The sequence below is a fragment of the Equus caballus genome, chromosome 15, assembly GCF_041296265.1.
Source record: "Equus caballus isolate H_3958 breed thoroughbred chromosome 15, TB-T2T, whole genome shotgun sequence".
NCBI classification, from domain to species: Eukaryota; Metazoa; Chordata; class Mammalia; order Perissodactyla; family Equidae; genus Equus; species Equus caballus.
The window spans coordinates 71,473,820-71,494,240 of record NC_091698.1 but is presented as its reverse complement, the minus strand read 5'-3'; the positions used below and the strand labels follow the sequence as shown (position 1 = coordinate 71,494,240).

Sequence of the window (20,421 nt, the reverse complement as noted above, 5' to 3'; positions counted from 1 at the left end):
CTTGATTGTTGTAGTTTTCTAATACTTCTTGAAATGAAGTAACGTTAGCCCTCCAACTTTGATTTCTCTTTTTCAGAGTTGTTTTGGCTATTCTAGATCCTTTGCATTTCCATATGAGTTTTAGAATTAGCTTGTCGATTTCTGTAAAAAGTCTGCTGGGATTTTGAATGGGGTTGTGTTATATCCATTGATCAATTTGGGGGAGAACTGAGATCTTAACAATATTGAGTCTTCTAATCCGTGAACACAGTATGTCTCTCAGTGTAAATGGTTTGTTCCTTTTTATTGTTGAGTAGTATTCCATTGTATGTATGTACCACAGTTTATCTGCTCATCTGTTGATGGACATTTCAATTGTTTCCAGTTTTTGGCTATTACAAATAAAGTTGTTGTGAACATTTATATACAAGTCTTTGTACAGATATACATTCTGTTTTGGTTTGGTGTGGAATGGCTTTTTCATATGGTAGGGGTACTTTTAGCTTTTTATGAAACTGCAAACTGTTTGCCAATGTGATTGTACCCTTTTACTTTTCCATAGCAGTGTTGGAGAGTTCTGGCTTCTTCACATCTTTGCCAACACTTGGTATGGTCAGCCTTTTCATTTTAAGGCTTCAAATAGATATGTAGTAGACATGGTAAGTTTCACTTTTTTGGGTCCTGGATATTTTTACATTCCTGTAAATCATCTTGAGCTTTGTTCTGGGGTGCATTCAAGTTACTGGGAAATAGTTTGATCCTTTTGGTTGTTGTGTTTATGACTTAATGTATATTTGTTAAATGGATGCAGAGCTGTCGGTGCTCAGTCTAGGGCTTAATTGTTCCCCGTTACTTAGGTAAGACCTTTCTGTGTACTCTACCCAATACAGTGTGAATTATGAGTTTTTCCACTCTGGCTCTTTGTGAACAAGCACTGTTCGTGCCCCCGTGTGAGCAGTAGGCATTGTTCCCTCTGATTCTTTCCAGTTGATTCTTTCCCTGGCTTCTGGTAGTTTCCTTATGTGCATTCACTTATTGGTACCGTGCTCAAGGATCACCCTCTGCAATCTCCAGGTTTTCTCTCTTCTCTGGTGCTCTATATTCTGAACTCTAATTGCTTTGGTCTCCCTGGTCTCTCTGCTTTGTCTCTTCAATTCTGGGAGTCTGCCAGGCTCTGCCTCAGTTTCCCTCCTTGCACTGTTGCCTGGAAACTCCCTCAAGGCAGTAAGCAGGGCCAGTGTTAGGGCTCCCCGTGTTTGTTTCCTGTCTCTCAGGGATCACTGTTCTTGATTGCCTGATGTCCAGTGTTCCATTGTTGAGAGAATTGATGTTTCATGTAGCTTGTCTGCTTTTTAAATTATTTATTAATTTTTTATTGTTTTGGTTTTTTTCAGACAGGAGGGTAGATTTGGTTCCTGTTACTTCATTTGTCTGGAAGCAGAAATCTTAGTTCTCTTAAAAAAATTTTAAAATTGAGGTATAAAATAGTGGAATGGGTAAAATGTGCAGCTCAATAAATTTTCACAAGTGTATGCATTTATACTTTATTATCACTCAGATCAAGATAGAGAAAATTTCTAATACTCCAGTAGGTTCCCTTGTGCCCATTCCTGGTCACTGCCATCTCTTTCTCCCCAGGTAAGCACTATTCTGGTGTCTGCTACCACCTGTTAGATATTCATGTTGTTAGCTTCATCTAAATGGAGTACCTACAGTATTTACCTTTTTTCACCTGATTTTTTTCACTCAGCACCATGTCTGTGGGATCCATTTATGTTATTGCTTGTATCAGTTGTTCTTTTTTCTGGCCCAATAGTAGTCATTCTTTAAGTGATGGATGTTTGAGTGATTTCTAGTTTTTGGCTCCAATGAATAAAGCTGCTGTAAACATTCTTCAACAAGTCTTTTTGTGTACTTAAGCTCTCATTCCTCTTGGGAAAATACCTAGGAGTGGAATTGTTGCTTCATGGGATAGGTATAAATTTACTTTAGAAAATATTACCCAACAGTTTTCCAAAGCAGTTGAACCAATTTTCACTTCCTTTATTTATGTATGGGAATTCCAGTTGGGCTATGTTCTTGATGAAACTTGATATTTTCAGTCTTTTAAATTTTAGCCATTTTGGGATCATAAGATTTCTTTCAGTAGGCCAAAGCATAATACCTAGGTTGAGTAATTTGAGGGCTAGGGTGACCAACCATCCTGGTTTGCCTAGAACTGAGGGATTGTCTAAACTCAGGGCTTTATGTTTCAAAACCAGGACACTTCTAGTCACCCCAAGTGAGGCGCTCAGCTGATTTAGTCATTGGGATGTGAAGGTAAAAGCTGGAAATTCACATGGTCACGCCGGGGCTAAGTACAGATAAGGACCTGGGCCAACCTTCCCCAGTGCTGTGCTCTCTAGTTAAAGACAGGGACCTACCCACCCCACCTCCTTTTCCTTCAGGTCTCAGCTTGCACTGTGTTTCTTCAGAGAAGGCTCTCCTGGCCCCTCAGGCTGTGTTAGTTTCCTCTGTCATTCTTCTGGAGTACGCTACATAATTCTATAATACTTACCACCCTTGAAAGTGTATATTCTTATCTGTAATCCTCGATCAACCGATCAGCCGTAATCTTTATGAGGGCAGGACTTTGATGTCTTCCTCACAGATATCCCTGTAATACTTCGTTAGGCACATCAATAAATTTTCTTTTCTTTTATTTTGCTGGGAGTAGGGTGTGGTTGTGGGGGAAATAGGTGAAACATATGGCAGGGCAGACTATTAGCAGTTTGATCTGAATGGTGGTTGAATGCTACTGAGGATTTTTTAATCAAAGCAAGGGAGAAACGTGAGTTTGTGTTGTAGGGAGATGCTGGCTGCTGTGTCTGTAATGAATTGGAGAGGATGGTGGTCTGGAGGTGCTGGAAAATTTGGCTAGTTCTAATTCTTTTATTTTGTTTAAATTTTAAAATTGATAGCAAATGGAAAAATGCATGGTGGCGTGTTGAGGCTGTATAAAATTCCAGATGGACTTTGAATATATTATAAGATTGGGCAGGCTTTGCCAGATGCAGTGTTCTTGGAATAAATAAATGTAAAGCAGAAATAGCTTAAATTTCTGATGGGATCCTAACTTGCTATAGAGCAACTTATGAGTCATTGTATCTCACAATGTGAAGATAGAATTTCTGTGACAGGTTTCTTGAACCCAGTAAAGTAAAACACCCTTTGCTTCAGCCAGTTTTTGGTTTTCTTTTCAGGTTAGACTTTCAGTTAATATTTCTTTTGTATAGGTCACTTTTCCTGAACACCTTTTAGGGGACCTTTGGTCAAAACAGTTTTTATAATAATACTAAGCTGTCCTTTAATTGTTTCTCCAATTTTCTCATAAGTATATAATACAGTTTTTCCAGAGGCTCCATGACATGTGATGACATCATCACTCATGATAATGGATTTTGTGCTTATTTCTTGTGTTTTGAAAATTTCTGTTTTAATTTCTAATATAGTATTGGTAGATATAACCCAGGTAAACAAAAGCTCTTTGAGGTCCTTGATAGGATTTAAGAGCATAAATAGGTCCTGGGACTAAAAAGCTTGAGAACTGCTGGTAAAGATGTTCTGCCAGAAAAATATTTTAAAGTTAGTGTTTTATAATAATGATTCTTAAGTGAGGCTCAGCTGGCATGACTATACCCCACAGTTTCTAAATCAGGATCTCTAGGGGTGGGGTCTGGATATCTGTTTGTTTATAAAAAGTGAAAACAAATTTTTAATTTGTTTTAATTTTAATATGATTTGCTTTCCTTAATTAGAAACCATCGTTTTAGGAGATAGGAATCCTTTTCCAAATGTCAAAGAAAATCATATTAAAATTCATTTAAAAAATAGTGATAGCAGTTTTTTTTAACCTAGCACTGTGTTAGGCACTGTGTTAAGCAATTTATGTGCTTTATCTTAATCCTCACAATAACTTTATGAGGCGGGAATTATGTACACATTTTACAGATGAAGAAACTGAGGATTACAAGAGTAAATAATTTGCCCGAGGTCACATAACTAGGAACGTGCAAAACTAGACTTTGAATTCAAGTGCGACTCTGAAACCTAATCTCCCATCCCGCACTCTGTGTTAACTCTCCAGAGCATTGTGGAAAGCACTGCGATGAAATGCGGCAAGCAGAGCGCCTTGAACAGTAGTTTTTTGGTGGTTACTCCACACAGTGTTTTATGTCATAACTTTGTGAGTCTGTCCTTGCAGAGGCAGCCTTGAGTGTTACTGATAATTCTTACTTGGTCTACTGTGAACATTTCTTGAGGTTCCATCTCTTTTACTCCATGAGTAAAACAGCAGGAATACAAAGATAAATGACCTTTCTTTGTTCTCGGGGGACTCTGAATCAGATGACTGTCGTGAAGGCATACTGTGACAAGGGCCCTAAGCTCCTGTGGGTGCTGCTTTGTAGCAAATAGGAGGGGACTCTTCCACCTGGAGACTGGCAGAAGCCTCATAGATCATGTACCAGAATCTCAGAGGCCCTTTGAACTTTGCGTTGTTAACTTTTCATCTACTCCAATATTCTCCCTATTTATCTCATGCATTTCCTTTTTTTTTTTGCTGGGAAAGATTTGCCCTGAGCTAATGTATATTGCCAATCTTCCTCTTTTTTTTTTCTCCTCCCCAAAGCCTCGGTACCTAGTTGTATATTCTACTTGTGAGTCCTTATAGTTCTTCTATGTGAGCTGCTGCTACAACATGGCTACTGACAGACAGGTGCTGTGGTTCTGTGCCTGGTAACAGAACCCAGGCTGCCAAAGTGGAGCATGCTGAACTTGAACCACTAGGCCATCAGGGATGGCTCTCTCATGCATTTCTTTATAGAAGCATTTGACTCTCAGTTCTTTCCTATTTTTGGTCTTCCAAAATGGACCATTTTTCTATTTTGTTTCCCTCCTTTTTTAATCTTCAAAAGCGAGACTTATTTTTATATTTATAAAAATGTATTTTTATTTGTATGTATTTCAGAAATTCATTAATGTTATACAGAATGACAGTTGAAATTTATATTTTGGCAAGACGATAGAAAGGAGAGAAGGAAGATATATGTAAAGAAATGATTATCGATTTTCGTGGTTATCTTCCTTAAGGGGAAAAAAACAGTTTAACATGTATTAGAGTTTAGTTACAGGCAAAAGAAGTGTTTTCATTCTATTGAATCCTATTCATTTCTTATTTTCGAAGTATTTTTAGGAAGCAGAAAAGAGAAGAATCTAGTGTTTATTATGAACCTGCCAGCCAGCTCTGTCTTCCCTTATTATTTTGACATGTTTGCTTCAGGTTCTTATAGTGCTCTTGTGTATCCATCTCCAACCCCATTTCCTTCCCAGTTTCTCCATAGGTGAGTTGGTGTCTTAACTTTGGTGTGTTTTTTCCTTCATGTTTTTATAATTTTGCTGCATATGTGTGTATTTATATGGAACATTGTTTTTACATTTTAAAAAGTGAATGTTATTGTATATACGTCCCCTTCTACAGATTGCTTTTTACGCATTTCAAGTTTTCAAGATCTGTTCATGTTGGCATGTGAACTTGCTCATTCATTTTTAGCTACAGAAGAGAAATTTACTTGTTCTTCTTTTGACCTTCTGATGTTTCATCCCCGCCCTTATTTTTTTTTCAGGTTTAGCTTTTTTCTTTTTGATACATTTCGCATACCATATAATTCACTTATTTATTTATTTATTTATTTTTCTGAGAAAGATTCACCCTGAGCTAACATCTGTTGCCAATCTTCCTCTTTTTTGCTGAGGAAGAGTCACTCTGAGCTAACATCTGTTACCAGTCTTCCTCTTTTTTGTATGTGAGCTGCTGCCACAGTGTGGCCACTGACAGATGAATGGTGTAGGTCTGCACCCTGGAAACAACCTGGGCCGCCAAAGCAGAGTGCACTGAAGTTAACCACTAGGCCACTGGGGCTGGCCTCACCTCTTTAAAAAGGTGTATAGTTCAGTGGTTTTTAGAACATTCACAAATTTGTACAACCACAACCTTATTTAAGTCCAGGACATTTTCATCACTCCAAAAAGAAACCTCATACCCATTAGCCCTCACTCCCCCATTTCCCCTTCCACCCTTCCTCTGGCAACCATTCGTCTACTTCCTGTCTCTGTGCGTTTGTCTGTTCTGGACTTTTCATGTAAATAGAATCATATAATAGGTGACTTTTTGTGTCTTTCACTTTCGTAATGTTTCATTTAGTATAATGTCTCAAGGTTCATCCCTGTTGTAACATGAAATCATGTCGTTACTTTTTATGGCTGAATAATATCCCATTATGTGGATGTACTACATTTGTTTATCCGTTATCAGTAGATGGACATTTGGATTCTTTCCACATACTGGTTCTGAATAATACTGCTGTGAACATTCATGTACAAGTTTCTGTATTGACATATGTTTTCCGTTCTCTTGGGTATATACCTAGGAATGGAATTGGTTGGTTGTATGGTAACTCTGTTTAGCAATTTGAGGAACTGCCAAACTTTTACAATGCAGCTGCACCAGTTTACATTCCTACCAATAATGTACAAAGATTATAATTTCTCCCCATTTTTGCCAACGCTTGTTATTATCTTTTTGATTATAGTTATTTTAGTTGGTGTGAAATATCTCATTGTAGTTTTGATTTGCATTTCCCTAGTGACTAAGAATGTTGAACATCTTTTTATGTACTTATTGGCCATTCATATATCTTGGAGAAATGTCTGTTCACATCCTTTGCTCATTATTTCATTGGGTTGTCTTTTATTGTTGAATTATAAGAGTTCTTTATATATTTTGGATACTAGACTCTTATCAGATACTACACAATTTGCAAATATTTTCTTCTGTGGGTTGTCTCTCTGCTTTCTTGATTGTATATCCTTTTAAGCATAAAATTTTTAATATTCAATTTATCTGTTTTTTCTTTGGTTGCTTGTGCTTTATTTAGGGTACCATAGCAAAGAGACCATCGCCTATTCTAAGGTCATGAGGATTTATACCAGTGTTTTATGGTTTTAACTCTTACATTTAGATCTTTGATCCTTTTTAAATTAATTTTTGTATATGGTGTGAGGGTCAAGCTTCATTCTTTGCTTGTGGATATCCAGTTGTTCTCAGCACCATTTGTAGAAAAGACTGTTCATTTACCCATTGAATTGTCTTGGCGCCCTTTTCCAAAGTCAGTGAATTTATGGGCTTATTTCTGGACTCTCAGTTCTGTTCCATTGATCTCTATGTCTTGTCCTTGTGCCAGTACCACACAGTCTTGGTGGTTGTGGTTTTGAAGTAAGCTTTGAAATCTGGAAGTATGAATCCTCTTAAATTTGTTCTTTTTTAAAATTATGTTGGCTTTTCTGAGTCACATGTCAACGTGAATTTTAATATTAGTTTGTTAATTTTTGCAAAAAAGTTGGAATTTTGATAGGAGTTGTATTGAATCTGTAGATCAATTTGGAGAGTATTGCTGTCTTAACAATATTAAGCCTTCCAGTCTGTGAACGTTTATTTAGGTCTTTGATTTCTTTCAATGATGTTTTGTAGTTTTTAGTATACAAGTTTTGTCTTTTGTTATATTCCTAAGTATTTTTTTCCTTTTGATGCTATTGTAAATGAAATTATTTTCTTAATTTCAGTTTTGGATTGTTTATTGCTAGCAATGGAAATATAATTGATTTTTGTTGGTTGATCGTTTGCCTCTAGACTGCCAAACTGTTTCCTTTTCTTCACTCAGATAGTTCCCTGAAGTCTCAATTGTCACAAAAATCCTTCTAATTTTATTCAACTTGCTTATTCCTTTTTGAGGATTTCTTTTTTCTTACCATGCAGGCTTGAGTTGCATCGATACTCAGCTATTTTCAATCCAATAATATGCCTTCAAACGTTTGGCTACTTGTTAAATGCATCTGTAGACAGATTTTTAACTGCCTGGTTTTCTGTACGGTCTGTACCCACTAACATCTTATCACTGTGGGCCAATACTTCATTAAAATAGAGACCCAAGGATGCTTGAGAATAACCTGTGGAGATCTCTACTTCTGCTTGCTCCCCCTCAATCCCTTCCAATAACATGTAGGAATTATAATTCTGATCTTTTCTGAAAAATACCCAGTTTCAGATCAAGTACCTAGAATCAGTAATGGCTCCTCCTTCCCTGGGTTCTGTCCCTCATTGCTCAGGTACCTAAATCATCAGTTGCCTACTCTGGCCCTGTCGTGTCACATGCCCAATCTCTAAAGCTTTGCCTGAGTCCCCAGTTGTAACCTGCTGTTGAGACTGACCTCCCATATCCCGTAGCTGGATGCTCTGGTGTTCCCGACTACTCTTGCTAGTTTGGTTTCTTCTCTGACCCTTGCTTCTTGGACGTTGTTCTATCCCATGCCCTCTCAGCCTGCGTATGTAATTAGCCTTGCTGAGCTTTTTGTCCATGGCTTCTTTCTCATCTTGCAGTCTCAAACTTTGAAATTCGTAGGAGCCTTGCTGGGTTACGCATTGTATGGCTTACACTGCTAAAAGAGGAGATACCAGTATTAAGTATAGTGGTATTTATGTTGCTCCTTAAAACTTCATACACTCCCTTTGTATAGTTCCCTTCTGTACTGTTTCTTCCCTCCATGCCTCCCCCCCCCCCCGCCTTATGCTAGTAAATTAACGTGCACTGAAACTTGCCCAACGGTAGAGAAAATGCAGTAAATAATTTGGTGTCAGTCTCTTCTATCACTGTATACAGTATGGGACTTCTACTTTAATAACTCTTAGGTAGCAAATTTGATGTTCCATCGCACTTGGTGAAATGTAACTATGTTTTGATGATAGTTATATTTGGTCTTTTAAAATTTTCCTTGTCTAAATCCCACTTTTTGCCATTGTGGTGGTTTAATGTTTTTACGATGTTACTGCCATGGGAGTCATTCCTATTCAGAAGCCAATGTAAATTTATGAAAATATATAAATAAAATTTAACTAGTAAATTTTAAAAAATGGGTTTCAGATGCTGTTGCTGTAATTTCTGCCTTTGGTTAGGTTGGACTTCAGAGATTTTAGTCCTTTTCACACGATACCAAGGGGTTGCATGAGAAAATAAGATTTGCTGCTTTTACCATTATTTGTTGAGCTTGTTGCTGTTTTAGCTCTATAGGGTACGCATTAAAATTCAGTTAGCTGTGTTTTATAGAACAACGTTTTATCAAATCCTAATTAGGTAAAGAGTATAATTTTGTTTGTGATATTTCCTGGTGCTAATAGTGCCAAAGCAGCAATAACTTGATTGATCTCCACTGATGAAATGTTGTTAGACTTGCAAGTAAATGGCTCTTTTAGTGCTGTATTTCTGTTTGAATAGTTCATTATAAAGAACAGCCAAAGAATTTTAAATCATGTTATACTGTTTTTGAGCTAGGTGAGTCTTTTTCTACATCAGTTTCTAAATTACTTTTTACAGGTTCATTTTCAATTCATAGTTTTTACAAGTTTGTAGAAAAGCCCATTCATTAGCATCATGCAATTCAAAAGAACTGCTACAATGAAAGGATTTATTTGATAAAATCTCTTTTGTGGTCTGGGTCCATAAATAAGAAATTTATGAGAATTATGAGGAACAAAAATGTGTTGCTGTCTGTGTGTTGCCAATCAGTGTCCAAAAATTAAGGCCTCCGAGGCCTGACCTTGGGCTCTACCTGCTGTGTGAAAGAGCCAGCCACCCCTTCCCCACCTTGTAGTGGTCTCACCTCTGAGTTCTCACTGCTGCCGCTATCCTGGAGCCGCAAAAAATGGTCCAGATAAGGCTGCAGGGGATCTCTGAGCCTCTAGAGGTATTATAGTTTTAAAAATTTTGTATCTGAAATTAATTGGAATTACATCTGTACATGACATTTGGTCATTTTTTTCCTTTAAAAAGATTAAAAACAGTGTTAAAAACAATCTCATGTCGAACTCCGTCTCCTGTCTTCCATCCCTTCCTTCTAACCCTGCTTCCCAAAGGCGAACACTTTGAATTGTTTGTTTTTAGTAACTTTTTTGTTCACTGCTTGTCTCCAGCACCTTGAACAGTGCCTGTTTGGGTGCCTAATGAATTTTGGTGAGTGAATGAAAGGTTGTCTTTGCTCTGTTTACAGACTTGATAAATAATGTACTATGTGATTCTAGGTTGAACTTTTTCTCTTGGATAGCATTGCTCTACCATCTTAGCATACAGTGTTGCTAGTCATTGGTGATTCCACTCTGATTCTAGTTTCTTTGCACGTGACCTGTGTTTCCTTTCTGTAAAGTTTTGTGGCCTTCTCATATGAGCACTTAAAAAAATTAAGTATGCTGGGTGTTCCATCTGGACTCTCATCTTGCTCAGTAAGGGGAAATTTTCTCGAGTCATTTCTTTGCCACGTCTTTCCTCACCCCTTTTCCCCTCCAAAAGAGGTAAAGAAATCTGCTCTATTGTTTCTTTCCAGAACCTTCTTTACTGGGATGTTGGACTTCATGAATTGTTCCTTAAGTGTTTTATCTTTTGGTTTTCCATTATGTATCTCATTGTCTTAGTGTTCTGATTTCTGGGAGGCTTCCTTAGCATTACCTTCTTATCCTTCTATTAGTTTTTTATTTGTGTTAGCAAATTTGAAATGTGTTATCCTATTTCTTGTTTTCTGATTATTCTCTTTTTAAATAGAGTATTCTGGGATTCACTTGCTGTGTGGTAGATAGACTTTCAACCCTTTCCTCCTGTTTTTTAGCTCTCGTCCCACTCCTCTTTCTCACAGTCCTTGCTGTCTCAAGGGCTAGGTCAGAACAAGCTTTGTGCCTGCTGCCTTCTCCATGCATCTGTCTCTATGCACAGAGATTGTCACTTCCTTCTGTCAGCTAAGTGTTTGCTTTTTTTTTTTCCTTTTGATCTGCTTTCCATCCTCTTAAACTTTTTTGGTTGAAAATCTTTCTTCCATTGTTGCTTCCGTTTTCATTGTCACTGAGATGTTAATACATTTTAATTGCCGTTTTGGTGTGATTTTTATGGGGGTAGAGGCAATATATGCATGTGTTCCATCTGCCATTTTTAAATTGGAGTACTTCTTCCTTTGAGGCCCTGGTAACTTAATTTTATGATTGTAATTCAAATGACAAGTTAAATACGTAAATTTAAAATCAATTGCTTTGAAGAAAACATTGAATGAAAGGTTGATTGACCTATCTTAATATCCAGATGGATAGTGTGCTTTGTAATAATGAATTCTTTGAATTTTATTTGTAGAAGAAATTGAGGAAGAATCTGAAACAACAGTTGAGGCTGACTTGACTGATAAACAGAAACATCAGTTGAAACACAGGGAACTCTTTTTATCACGCCAGTATGAATCTCTGCCTGCAACACATATCAGGTAAGAACTTTTTGGAAGTTGATCTGAAGTACCCAGTAATATTGGACAATTAAAAAAAACCCAAATCAACTTTCTTTGAAGCATTTTTCAAACTCTCCTCACGATCTTGCTCAAATTAGTTTACTAAAGGCTTCATAATGGAATCTTATCTTGGAAACATAGTGTGTATTAGCATATTAAAACCCTGCAGATGTTCTACAGTAAACTTGCCATTTTAACTTTGTTTTTATCCAGACTTTCCCAATTTATTTAAGTCTCTATTAAGCAGGACAATGTCCAGCAGACACCATTTTGAGAAAATGCCGATCTTCTCCAGATTCCTAGAACATGTCAGAGTCATTAGAATCCAAGAACTAGAACCAAGATCTGGTTCCCAGGCAGTGACTGTTGACCTTGTGGAGTATATGGCTTTTTATTTTCTTTTGAGAACCTCTGGGATGAAAATATTATATTCTTTATTATTCACTGGTTAGCATCTGTCTGTGCTAGGGATGGAATGCAAAAGTGAAAAAATCTAGTCCCTGGTTTGTAGTTTTGCAGTTTGTGGAGGGATGGTGGTGGTCTTTTATGATCTGCTGGTAGTGGTAGAATTTAAGCATAAATACAATTGAGCTGTTTCTTAGCACAGTCTTTAGTAGGTGCATCTTGAAGGTATAACAAAATGTTTGAACTCAAAAGACAGGCAGTTAGTGATCCTTAGGGTCAGGAAAACTTGAGAAGGAGTTGGCGTTTACTCACCCTTTGAGAGACTGTGAGGCATGTTTCAGGTAGAGGAAACAGGTGAGCATGGGTGTGTGCAGGACCAGCATGTGTGCCGGGTGAGGGGCGGGAGGGAATGCGGTGTTCTTGTCCCCTTGGGTTAAAGAAATCCCTTAAGCTTTTGTTGACAATCTTTACTTATTTTATTTAGGTCTCTACTAGTCATGATTGTCTTAAAAACTGTTCATATACGGAAATAAAATGTATTAACTTATTTAAGAAATTGGCCCCTCTTCTTTAGCCCCCAGTGTTGGTATTGAATCCAAGTCAGTCTTTATTGGGCTCAGACAGGTTTGGAGACTTCATAAAGCTCTGATTCGGTCCTTGTAACGCACACACACACACCCCCCCCTTTCTCTCTCTCTCGCTCCATCTCTCTCCTGGGACCTTTGTGCATACTTATCTTTTCAGAAATGAACACAGATCTTCTCAGGTAGGAAGTGTATGACAAAGATACTGGAATTTCATTTTCTCCAAATCTTTTCAGAAATAACTTAGTCCCTCTCCATAGTTAACATCATATCATTGCTTTATTTAGGTTTTTTAGGGGGTACTGTTTAGATTGGCTAGAGTTAGTATATTCCATGTGACTTAGGTCCTTTCCTGGAAAAGATAATCAGGCCAGGTAATGTGGGAACGGTCATTTTACCTACCAGTAGGGGTATTTCAAGAAGTAGGAAAGTAGGTCAATTTTTGCTTAGAGAGATAGAACATGAAAACATATTTTGTAATTTTCCTAAGGATGTATGTAACTAATAAATGCTGAAGAGCCGTATGCGTTTATTATTTAATTGTAAGAAGCTAGAATATGAAGATTCATTTTAAGCTCAAGAAGTTATGTGGCTAGTCATAAGAATCTTGCCAGAAAAGCATCTGACAAATGGTTTTAAAAATGTATCCAAAACACGCAAGTATATTTTTAATTTACCCTCCTGATAGCTTGGAATCTGTTTACAAGTAGTGTTGGTTTCCTTTAACAGATTGCTTGGAATGGAAAAACTAGTGGTTTTTCATCTTCCATAAGGACTGAGAGAGTATATTGAAATATAATTATCAAGACACCCCTGTGTTGAACATAGAAATTACATAGAACACATGATCGTTCAATCACTGTTGAACATATTTCCTGAGTGTGTTTTAGATTAGGGAGCTTATTAAGTGCTTGATAAATAAGACTAGGTCTCCAGCTTGTAAACTCAAGGAGTTTACTGGGTGGTAATTCTTTTGAATTATGATGAAGAGAAACAGACATTTGAGACTTTAGTTTTGTTTTTTTCTTTTCCAAGTTGAGAGGGAGTAGCACAGAGCCATGTTTTCTCATCTGTGGCTCTCATTTCAAACAGCTGAATGGGGTTAGGGGCAGTCTCTGGCCAGAGCGTGGAGCCTGCTAACCAGCCCTCATGCTGGTGTAGAACAAGTGCACGTTGGAGTGATCTTGACATTTTGCTAGTGTTGAAGTCATGCCCTATCTATTTCTGCTATAATAGGAGAAAATTACTGAAGCCCCATTGTTCTGTGGCAGCAAAGAGGGGTAATTTGGTGAATACTGGCTTTTTATTCTCAGGGACATTATCAAGTGCCCAGAATTCCCTTGGTGCTGTGTGGAACATAGGAGAAAACCTGAGTGAGGCGTTGCTGAGGTCCTTTGTAGTTTGTGAGCTATAATATTCACTGGATGCTGTAAGGTTCTCAGAGGGACAGGGAGGGAACTCTTTGTTCCTTCTCATTACACTGGAAGAGAGAGAGTGAACAGGACTGGCACGTTCTGGATGGAGTTAGTGACTCACCTCTTGTTTATGAGATAGATAGGATTTGAACATTCAGAATGCCTTTGGAACATTACTTTTAGGGGGAAGGGGAGAGGCAGCATGCTTCTTGCACAGTGCTCAAGGTCATTAATAGTAGATTATTATTATATAGAGCTGCATACACTATAAAGCACCATAAAATTTATTGTTATGCCAGCTACTAGACCTGTTACCTGTATATATAAGACTGTATTCAATCTTCTGTATAGCCCATGTTTATTGAACTTGGCTTTTAAAAATTCTGACATTTATTGAACCTTTATGATAGGTGCTATTCCGGTTGCTTTACATGTTACTTTATTTAATCCTTACAATGACTTTATAAAGTAGGTCCTGTTATTATCCCCATTTTACAGATGAGGAGACTAAATCACAAAAAGATTAATAAGTAACTTGTCAGTCTCGCAGTTTTTAAATGGCAGATTCAGAAATTGAACCCAGACTGCCTGGCTGTAGATATATAGGATTATGATGTGTATGACTGTAAATGTTGAAAAGCATCAGAGACAGAAAGAAAGCAGTTTAATAACTTGTTGAATAGGTAGGCTCTTTGATTTTCTACTTTTTCGCACAATTTTTCTATTTAGATGCTCAAGTCAAGTGGGCAGAATTAAATTAAAAACTGAGTTAGGCATGTAAACTGTACTGTTATACTAAAAGATGATGTTACAGTGCTAGATATGCAGTAGCAACTGTGAACTGCCTACTTGATTGGCTGTCTCAGTTTGTGGATATGTCTTGTATATGGTTCAGTGTCAGTTTTTCCACATCTTGAACACACAAAGCTTGGTTTCTTAAAAGCTGCTAATTACAGCATTGTACGTGTAATGATTAATGCCTTTTCCCAGCCTCTGGTGCAGCTAGTCATATTTTACAAAGAGCCAGTCCTTTCCTGCCTGCCAACCTTGGGGTCTGGATCACAGCCTTTGAAGTTAGGCTTCATTGTGTCTTAAAAGCATTTCCTTAGGTACCTGTTGATTATTGGTCTCAATTTGTCCTACGTTAAGGGCTTTTGGACCTAATGATTTGTTCTAAGTTTGTCTTGTTATGAGGAGTGAGTGGTGGTAGAGAAACCATTATATCCATGCCAGTAGACATGACCCTCGTTCAGAGCATCGCTGGTGAGGATTCTGTCTACCTCATTGCTTCACCTTGACTGTACTTTTCAAAAAGCCCAGAGAGAGCCAGCTCTGATGGCCTAGTGGTTCAAGTTTGGCGTGCTCCGTTTCAGCCATGCTGCGGTGGCGGCTCACATGGAAGAACTGGAAGAACTTCTAACTAGAATAAGCAACTATGTGCTGGGCGTTGGGGATGGGAGCTTGGCAACAGATGTTAGCTCAGGGCAAATCTTTCCCCAGCAGAAAAAAAACAACAACAAACAAACTGGTTGAAATTTCAGTCCTTTAAAAAAAAAAAAGGTCCAGAGAAGCTATTCCAGAACTAAATTTGATGTCAGTAGTGGGGTAGGTCTTGAAAGCATAGGTGCACATAGTATACAATCAGTCTCTTAATGGCAGGGTGCTTTAGCGAAAGCCTTACATTCTTTTTCTTTTAAGCAGTTTTTGGGTTAGGTTTCCAGAATATAAACATCATCATAATCATCATTATTTTGCTATATAGAAGACTGACTACAACCATAAATTGTGAACTTTTCTTGGTTTAAGTGGTGCCACGTTGCTTCTGCATGGTCTCCTCACCTTCAAAACAGGGAGCTTTCTTAATTCAGTTGAAAACGTATCTTGAGCAGCTGATAAAAATCTCGGGGCTTATGTGTAATTTGTCTGGATTGTTCTGTTCAGACATCGTCTTAGAGGGTAGGATTCTTGAAGGTTGGTATCTTTTTTTCTTTTCTCATGCCTGCTTTGGAGCACAGTGCACAATAGTCAGAATTTTAAGCTTTCATAGTTTGCATTTAATTTTGCTTTTGTTCTTTTAGGAAATGAAACTCATCAACAGATAATAGAATAATCTCTTCTCAATTACTACGGACCTTAAATGAAATTTCAGATGGTGCCTTTCTCTTTTCATGAGAATTAAAGATTGGAATATGTGGAATCACAGGTTGCTCAGTATTCTAAGGGAGAGTGAGTTACTCAGAGTCAACATCAAGCTTTCACATGGAGAGCTAGGCTAGAAAACCATTTTTGTGTACTTATTATTTGTCACCAAACAGAATGAATTTATGAGCACTATTTAGCAACCGTGAGAAAGGAAGAAATGGAAAAGTTTTTAGCCAACAAGAGTTATCTGGGGGATGGAATACTATAGTTCTTGTCTTTTTTTCTTTTCTTTAAAGATTTGTATTTTTCCTTTTTCTCCCCAAAGCCCCCTGGTACATAGTTGTATATTTTTAGTTGTGGGTCCTTCTAGTTGTGGCATGTGGGATGCCACCTCAGCATGGCTTGATGAGCGGTGCCATGTCTGCACACAGAATCCAAACCAGCGAAACCCTGGGCCGCCGAAGCAGAGCCCACAAACTTAACCACTCGCCCACTGGGCCGGCCCCTAGTTCTTGTCCTAATACCAAGTGTTGGCAAGGGTATGGAAATACTTTTCTGCACTGGAGTGTTAGTATAATAAGAAAAACCAGTCAAATTACAATGTTTGCATATCCTATTACCCAGCAATTCTGTTTTTTGGATTTGTAACTATCAGAAGTTCTCATGCAAGTTTGTAGAGATATATATACTGATATGTTTATTGCAGATTGGTTTTATTTTATTTTTTTTTAGTGATTTTTACTTTGTGAATAAATGAGATCATTTTCATTAATAAGCATGGATCTGCATCACAAATGTAAATCGGAACTTGGTATTTGATAGATATCAGAATTGTTTTAATATCAAAATGCAAGTAACTTTCATCTTTATGCTTTTCTGTATTTCCGATTTTTCTGAAATGAAAGCACATTAGATATATAATGGGTAAAAGTGTTGATTTAAAATTTGCACACTTTATACATTAGATAGAGAGGGAATATCCCATTTTGCATTCATTTTTATCCCCTTCTTTGCCTGACAACATGACTAGTTCTGATGAAGCCAGTATAGATGGAAACCAACTGAAAACTCCTGTTTATCCTCCCTTCCCCAGTAGTAAAGTAGTAACATTAACTACTATTACCATTTGATAGCAGACCTGTTTCTAATTTAGGCATACATTTTTCAGGTATTTTTGTTGCAAAATGCTAAATTTCCTTCAAGAATTATTCTGTCAGTTTATATTCCCAACACAATGCCCATTTTGCTGTTCCCTCGACATTACTGCATATTAAAATTTTAAAATAAACTGTTTATTTTCTGATAATGAAAGAATTATAATTTATTGTTGAAGTGTGGAAAATACAGAAAGAGATGCACACTCTCTCTGTCACACATACGTAAGCACACACCCCTGTAATTCCTTCCCCTCGCAGCCTTGACATTTTGGTGTATCATTAATGCATCTTTCCTTCGTTGGGTTTTGGCTGCACATTGCCGGAATTTATCTGCAAGGGTAGAGGAGCTGTGTTATTCGTGTGTAGCTTCCTTTCTTGTGAAGTAGTGCTTATTCTTCAGAAGTGAGCTATTGTCGTCTTTGCTCTTTTTGGATTGGTTGGTTTGTTTTTAAATATGTGAGAAATACGGTTGGAAAATGAATAATGGAGCAGCAGGAAGAGGGGAGGATGTTTAAATAAAAACTGGAAAAATTCCATTCTTGAGAAGTTAACAGACGGGCCGATAGGTTTGATATATATGAAGAAGCAGAATGAAACTAGAGTAAGAACACTTTGTTACTCAGAAAGAGTGCTCATTCAAAAATGAATCCAAGTGTCACTGTCTTGGAAAAGGCAAAGATTTCTGAAGATTATGAAGGTATTCTCCTATGTTTTTTTCTTGAAGTTTTGTTTCACTTTTTGTATTTGTCTGTTTTTATGTATATGGTGTAAAGAGGGGTCAATTAGAAAACTAAGTTTAAAAAGATAGCATTTACAATATCATCAAAAAACACCAAATACCTAGGAATAAATCTAAGGAAAGACGTGAAAAAAAGAGAAAGATGCGTAAAAACTCTGCGTAGAAACTAGAAAGTATTGCTGAGGGAATTAAAGACTTAAGTAAATGCAGGATAAGTAAATGCATGACAGTCTGTCAGTTTTCCCAGATTCGTCTGAAGATTCAATACAATTTCAAAGAAAAGCTCAGCATGGTTGTGTGTGTGTGTATAAATATAAATATGTAAACTGAGACGCACATTCCAAAATTTATGGGAATGGAAAGGACCGAAAACCGAAAACGAGAAGTTTCCAAAACATAGTTCATGTGGTCCCGAGTGTCCCTCTGTACCTTTTCAGGGGCTTCGGGAGATCAAAACTATTTCCATAAGAGTGAAAGATCATAAGATCGGCCTTTTCCCTGTAAAAAAAGCAAAAAGCATGTACAAAAGCAGTGGTGGGTAGACTGCTGGCAGCTTAGCACGAATCAAGTCAGTGGCACCAAACTGTGCTATAGTTGTCACTGTATTCTTCACCTCTGTGCATTTGCAATAATAAAAAAAAAACACTACAAGTTTCACTTACGAATATTCTTGACAAACAGTACAATTTATTAATTTTGATAAATCTTGACCCTTCTTGTCTTTTTTAAAAAATGGAGATAAATTCTACAACATCAAATTAACCCTTTTACTGTGTACAGGGTACAATTCACTGGTACTCCAGTACGTTGACAGTGTTGTGTAGCCATTACCTTTACATTGTTTCAAGAGATTACACGTCTTTTTAATGTTCTATGTGGTAAAATGGGAAGTATACATAAATCATGGTTGCTGCATATGGAAGTGAGATGGTCGTCTTGAGGAAAAACCTCATGGGCTTGTTTGAACTGTGAACTGAACTAGTTGCCTTTTTTGTGGAATACCATTTTTACTTGAAATAACCACTGAAAGACAAACTATGGTTATTTAGACATGAGTATTTGGTGGATGTCTTTTGAAAATGAAGTGAACTTGTTACGTGAAGATCTAGTTGTTTATTAAGCCAGACATTAAAGAGATTTGCAAAAATATAAAACAGTGCTACTGTTCCCATTAATTTGGAAAATATTGTAATTATTCCTAACAAATATTTGCTAATATGTAATGTTTATTTTTATTTTAATTACTAAATGTTTACGTTTTTAAAAAATTTTAATTTCTGACATGGTAAATATTGATGGATATAACCCACAAAGGCAAAAGTTTGGGAGCCAGGCAAGTGGCCTAGTGGTTGAGTTCATGTGCTCTGCTTCAGTGACCCGGGGTTTGCAGGTTTGATTCCCAGCCACAGACCTGCACAGCACTCATCAAGCCATGCTGTGGAGGCATCCCACGTACAAAACAGAGGAAGATTGGCCCGAATGTTAGCTCAGGGACAATCTTCCTCAAGAAAAGAATACAAAAATAAAGGTTGGGGAGGATTGACAGCAGATGTTAGCTCAGGGCTAATCTTCTCACCAAAGAAAACAGGCAAAAGTTCTTTGAGGTCCTCAGTCATCTTTAGGAATGTAAGAGATCATGAGACCAAAAAGTTTCAGAATCATTGCCAAAGTCAGTCTTGAAGAACAAAAATATTAGAGGCTTATATTTTTAGATAGTGAGACACTTTGTAGAGTTACAATAATTAAGGTAGGGTGGTATTAGTAACTGGGTTGAGAAATAAACCAGTAGAATAGAATAGAAAAGCCAGAACAGACCCACATGTATAATACAAGTTGATATTTGCTAGAGGCATCCCTGCAGTGTAGTGGGCACAGGGTGGTCTTTTCAGGAAATGGTGTCAAGTCAGTTGGATTTGGCTGATTGTATCACTGTGGTGCCCTTTACCATGTTCCTCTCTCCCTATGTTTCCTGTCAGTTGGTAATTAGATACATAGGGTGCGGTTCAGTTGTGTGTGTGTGTGTGTGTGTGGGAAAGAGGGAACTGCAAAAGACAAGAACTTCTTCATAGGTGGTACCGTATATCAGGAAGTGTATAATATCTTTTTTCTGGATGTTACCGGCATTTGATGATTATTGCCTAGAGATCCATTAATTCATAGTTACAGAGTGGTGATATTCTAATTACGCTGTTCCTTCTTCATATACTAGTTGGAAGACTTCTGTGTTTTTTGGTTCTGTTCTTAATTTTAGGGTTTTTTTTCCCGTTTTATTGAAAAATAATTGACATACCTAATTTTAGTTTTATGTTTTACTCTGTAATACCTTAACAGCAGAGGTTCTCAACTTTATCAGACTCAACCACTCCTTTACGTATATATATATATATATTTTAAAGATTGGCACCTGAGCTAACAACTGTTGCCAATCTTCTTTTTTTTTTTTTTCCTGCTTTTTCTCCCCAAGTCCCCCCAGAAAATAGTTATATATTTTAGTTGTGGATCCTTCTAGTTGTGGCATGTGGGATACCGCCTCAGCGTGGCCTGACGAGTGGTGCCATGTCTGCGCCCAGGATCTGAACCAGTGAAACCCTGGG

General features: G+C 37.4%; 1 protein-coding gene across 16 annotated transcripts in view; it reads left to right on the top strand.

Moving 5' to 3' along the window:
* The window catches only part of MTA3 (metastasis associated 1 family member 3), a 186,983-nt gene that overhangs the window by 72,456 nt on the left and 94,106 nt on the right, over positions 1 to 20,421 (top strand). For all 16 annotated transcript variants that reach the window (XM_070236413.1, XM_023619162.2, XM_070236412.1 and 13 more), the window contains one exon: positions 11,238 to 11,364. In XM_070236413.1, coding sequence (XP_070092514.1) covers positions 11,238 to 11,364 — 127 coding nt within the window. The remainder of the gene's footprint in view (positions 1 to 11,237; positions 11,365 to 20,421) is intronic.